This window comes from Lampris incognitus, chromosome 3 (genome assembly GCF_029633865.1).
Source record: "Lampris incognitus isolate fLamInc1 chromosome 3, fLamInc1.hap2, whole genome shotgun sequence".
Taxonomy (NCBI): Eukaryota; Metazoa; Chordata; class Actinopteri; order Lampriformes; family Lampridae; genus Lampris; species Lampris incognitus.
In genome coordinates, this window is record NC_079213.1 from 113,966,782 (window position 1) to 113,971,314 (window position 4,533).

A 4,533-nucleotide genomic window follows, 5' to 3' on the forward strand; every position below is an offset into this window, starting at 1 on the left:
ATAGCGTGATCCTCCCACGCGCTACGTCCCCCTAGTGAAACTCCTCACTGTCAGGTGAAAAGAAGCGGCTGGTGACTCCACATGTATGGGAGGAGGCATGTGGTAGTCTGCAGCCCTCCTGCATCAGCAGAGGGGGTGGAGCAGAGACCGGGACGGCTCAGAAGAGTGGGGTAATTGGCTGGGTACAATTGGGGAGAAAAAGGGGGGAAATCCAAAAAAATCAATAAAGCGAACATGGATTTTTATCAGGTTGGTTCTTAAAAATTAATCAATCTGGCCTCCGTCCCCAACTCGTCTGTCCTGCATACTGGCATTTTAGCAGACGTGCATTTCCTCTCCTTTATCAGCCCGGATGTCTAAGGCAGTGGTTCTCAATCAGGTCCTCGGGTACCACCACCACCACCACCAGTGGGGTTAGTGAATTCTATTCAGCAGTTGTTGCAGACTGGAGGAAGTGTGGGAGTATGCCGACGGTGTGTCATTTACTGACTTTGGGGAGTTTGGGGGTGATACAGAACTGATTCTTCATTGTCATCACAACCAATTCGATTTCTTGTTGGGTTACCTGGAACCGCCTTAACCAGCGAAAGAGATTTCTAGTGAACTATTCTGCTCTGCAGCAAGTTAAGATGATTAGTTTCCATTATCCATCCATTATTCAAACCGCTTATCCTTACTCAGGGTCACGGGGGTGCTGGAGCCTATCCCAGCAGTCCCAGGTGGGGAGACGTTTTCGTTTTCAGTAAAATATCGCCCATTTCTGGTTTTTACTTTTTGTTCCTGGAATCGGTTTGGAGCCTTGATTCCAGTTATTCAGCCTCGAACCAGGGAGGTTTTACACCTGGAAAAACAGGTGAACGTAATGAGCTACCTGGTAGAATAGAAGACTGAGGACCTGGTTGAAAACCACTTTTGTAAGGAATAGTTGCAATAAAATGTGGTGTATTGATAAATTCATCTGTTAATTTAAAAAACACAGGTACTTGGATTTTGTATGATTCTACTAACAAAACCTGACCTGAGTCCTAATAACCGTGTGACCTCTGGCCTTTTTCTTGCTTTCTTGCTTTCTTTCTTTGTCTCTCTCTCTCCCTCTGTCTGTCTCTGTCTCTGTCTGTCTGTCTCTCTCAGCTGTGCCAGGCCAAAGGCTTCGTGTGTGAGTTCTGTGGGAATGACAAAGACATCATCTTCCCCTTCCAGCTGAACAAGTGCCAGCGTTGTGAAGGTGAGCGCCATCTGCTGGCGGCCGGCCTTGGCGGCCCACAAGCCCCCCCGCCCCGGCCCTCCCCCACACTCCCCTGGAGAGACTGGAAGTTCCCCAGACATCGTAGACTGGCGAGAGCTCTGTCGCTGGGCCGGAGGGAGGGGGAGGGAGGGGAGGAGGAGGAGGAGAGCAGTGATGAAGAGAGCAAAGAGGAGAGTGGTGCAGTGGAGGAGAGGAGGGGGGTGAAATGGGAGATTTTTAAAGCACTTAAATCTGAGAAACTGGCCCAAGTCTGGTCTTGGAGCAGGAGACGGGAGGAGGAAGAGGAGATGGTTGGAGGAGGCGAGGCAGAGCGTGATGAACAGTCAGATCCGAGCAAAGGAGAGGAGGAAAAGAGCGAGGGAGGTGCAGATGAACGAGGCAGAATGGAGAAAAGAAATTTGTTAAAGGCGTTTCACATCAGTAAACTGATGAAAAGCATCTCCGGAAGAGACGCCGGTGGAGCTCAGAGACTGGCCAGCGATGATGAAACCACCAGTGGTGTGGAAAGACGAGATGAGGGAGGAAGAGGGGAAGCTGAGAGGAAGGGGCGTGTGATGCTTTCAGGGATCGGCGGACAAGTGAAGAGTTTTCTAAAGCGAGAGGGAGAGAGGGATGAGACGGCAGAGAAAGAAAAGAGAAAAGGCGTTGAGAGAGAGAGAGACTCGGCAGAGAACGCCGTCAGGAAAGAACGGTTTCCCAAACTTCCCGCCATCTTCCTCAGAGGCCACAGAGGCTCGCAGCCACGAAATACAGGGATGGAAACGGAGGAGGAAGTAGAAAGAATCCAGACAAGCTGGAGATCCCACAAGACTCGCAAGGCCAGAAGAGAAACCAGAAGCAGGAAGACGAGGGGAGGAAGAGTGAGAGACGACGCGGCGGAAGATAGAGATGGAAAAGAGACGGAAGATTGGCAGGCAGAAAAAGAGTGAGAGAGAGCAGAGAGGCTGGTGATTCCTGCTTCAGCTCGGTTTTAAAAACTGGATTGATCTCCTGACGAAGAACCAGAGAGAAGGGAAAATGTCAAGGAGTCAAGTCACAGAATGGCCTGAGTAAATAAAGTTTGCTCTTCAGCAAAGTGATTGTCTACAAAGTCCAGCAATAAATGGACCTGCTGGACGAGAACCGCCGGGTGGTGTGAATGGAGGAGGTGTTTGCTATAGAGCAGGGGTGTCAAACTCCGGGCCTCGAGGGCCGCAGGGTCTGCAGGTATGTGTTGCAACCGTGCACTACACCACCTGATTTAACTAATTAGCTCAGCTCCTGGATCAAGGAGGGAAAGGAACTAGTCTAATCAGGTGGTGTAGTGCACGGTTGCAACACATACCTGCAGACCCTGCGGCCCTCGAGGCCTGGAGTTCGACGCCCCTGGTAGAGAGTCTTTGTATTTGACCAAGAGGAGGAACTGCGCTGTGATTCAGATGAACCACAGTCCCACCTGCCTTCACACACACACGTGTAGCCCTCCAGATAGCTCGGCTTTTTTACTACAGTCACGATTTTTATTCCGTCCGATCATTTCTGCATTGTCAGATTTCTCTTTTATTTCAACGTGCACTTTGCACCCCTGTCTCCATCAGCAGCAAGTTAAGGTTCCCGCGTCGCCGCGGCTGAGATCGCCTCATCCATTCGGTCCCGCTCGGTTCTCTTCTTCCCACGGTCGGCGGTGTCTCGTTTCTCTCTCCTTCGCTCTGTTAGACTGGTTGGTGGAGGTTCTGCTTCATGGTAGACGCTGTCTGGCGGCTGGTGCTTGGCAGGAATTTCTTCCGGTTTTTGCATGGACGAGGTCAGCCTGGTGGTGGTGGTGGTGGTCTGTGATGTGTCATGTAGGTGTTGGGTTTGTGCTGTTGGGCCTCGTCTGTAGCCCTGCTTCCGGTGGCTGGGATGGACGGCTGCTGATGCTCACGTGTGAAAGATTGATGCCAGAGTGTCGCGGCTCTTGTCGAGCTTGATGGTTCCAGTGTTTAACTCTGGTCATGAAGTTCAGTTGGAAACAGAGCAACAGTTCACTGCTGTGCTGCCTTTGTGTTTTTCGGGGCAATTGTCATTTTGATCATTTTTTGTTTTTAAATGGTGCGGGTGTCGGTGTCTTGTGAAAGTGAACATTATTTAATTTTTTCCAACTTCTCAAACTGCATGTGAAGATGAAATAAAACATTTTTGAATTTCCGTTGCTTGTCGTTTCATTAAAGCCTTCTCCGCTGGGTCCAGTTGAGAGACTAGGTTTAGGGGAAGGGGTTTGGGGGAGACGTTGTGAAGCCGTGGGTGAGAGCTGTGCTCCGTGATCTGAACCGTCTCTCATCCTCCCTCCTTCTGCCTCCGACCAGGATGCCTCTCCTTCTTTTATAGTCGCCTCTCCGCCCGCCTCCTTCAGGGCAGCGTGTGATTGGCTGTGCAGTCTTTGCATCACAGCTCCTTTCGTTGTTCAGGAAAGCGGTCAAACTGGTTGGTTCACAACAGAGAAAAGCGTCTCTACTGCAGGCAGGAGGTTCTCCGTGTTAGAGTTCATACTGAAGTCTCTACCGAGGGCAGGAGGTTCTCCGTGTTAGAGTTCATACTGAAGTCTCTACCGAGGGCAGGAGGTTCTCCGTGTTAGAGTTCATACTGAATTCTCTACCGAGGGCAGGAGGTTCTCCGTGTTAGAGTTCATACTGAAGTCTCTACCGAGGGCAGGAGGTTCTCCGTGTTACAGCAGGAGGTTCTCCGTGTTAAGAGTTCATACTGAAGTCTCTACCGAGGGCAGGAGGTTCTCCGTGTTACAGCAGGAAGTTCTCCGTGTTAGAGTTCATACTGAATTCTCTACCGAGGGCAGGAGGTTCTCCGTGTTAAGAGTTCATACTGAATTCTCTACCGAGGGCAGGAGGTTCTCCGTGTTAAGAGTTCATACTGAATTCTCTACCGAGGGCAGGAGGTTCTCCGTGTTAGAGTTCATACTGAATTCTCTACCGAGGGCAGGAGGTTCTCCGTGTTAAGAGTTCATACTGAATTCTCTACCGAGGGCAGGAGGTTCTCCGTGTTAAGAGTTCATACTGAATTCTCTACCGAGGGCAGGAGGTTCTCCGTGTTAGAGTTCATACTGAAGTCTCTACAGAGGGCAGGAGGTTCTCCGTGTTACAGCAGGAGGTTCTCCGTGTTAGAGTTCATACTGAAGTCTGTTGCAGGCAGGAGGTTCTCCGTGTTGCAGTTCATACGGCAACCACGTATCACATATGAGGCAAAGTGTTTCATAACTTCAGTCATGGTGATCACTTCTGCTTTGTTGACGTATGTGTGTGTTTTTGTTTTCCCAG

At 50.3% G+C, this 4,533-nt stretch overlaps 1 protein-coding gene across 2 annotated transcripts in view; it reads left to right on the forward strand.

Annotated features, from left to right (window-relative positions):
* The window catches only part of rubcn (rubicon autophagy regulator), a 49,862-nt gene that overhangs the window by 43,315 nt on the left and 2,014 nt on the right, over nt 1-4,533 (forward strand). For both annotated transcript variants that reach the window (XM_056276180.1, XM_056276181.1), the window contains one exon: nt 1,132-1,225. In XM_056276180.1, coding sequence (XP_056132155.1) covers nt 1,132-1,225 — 94 coding nt within the window. The remainder of the gene's footprint in view (nt 1-1,131; nt 1,226-4,533) is intronic.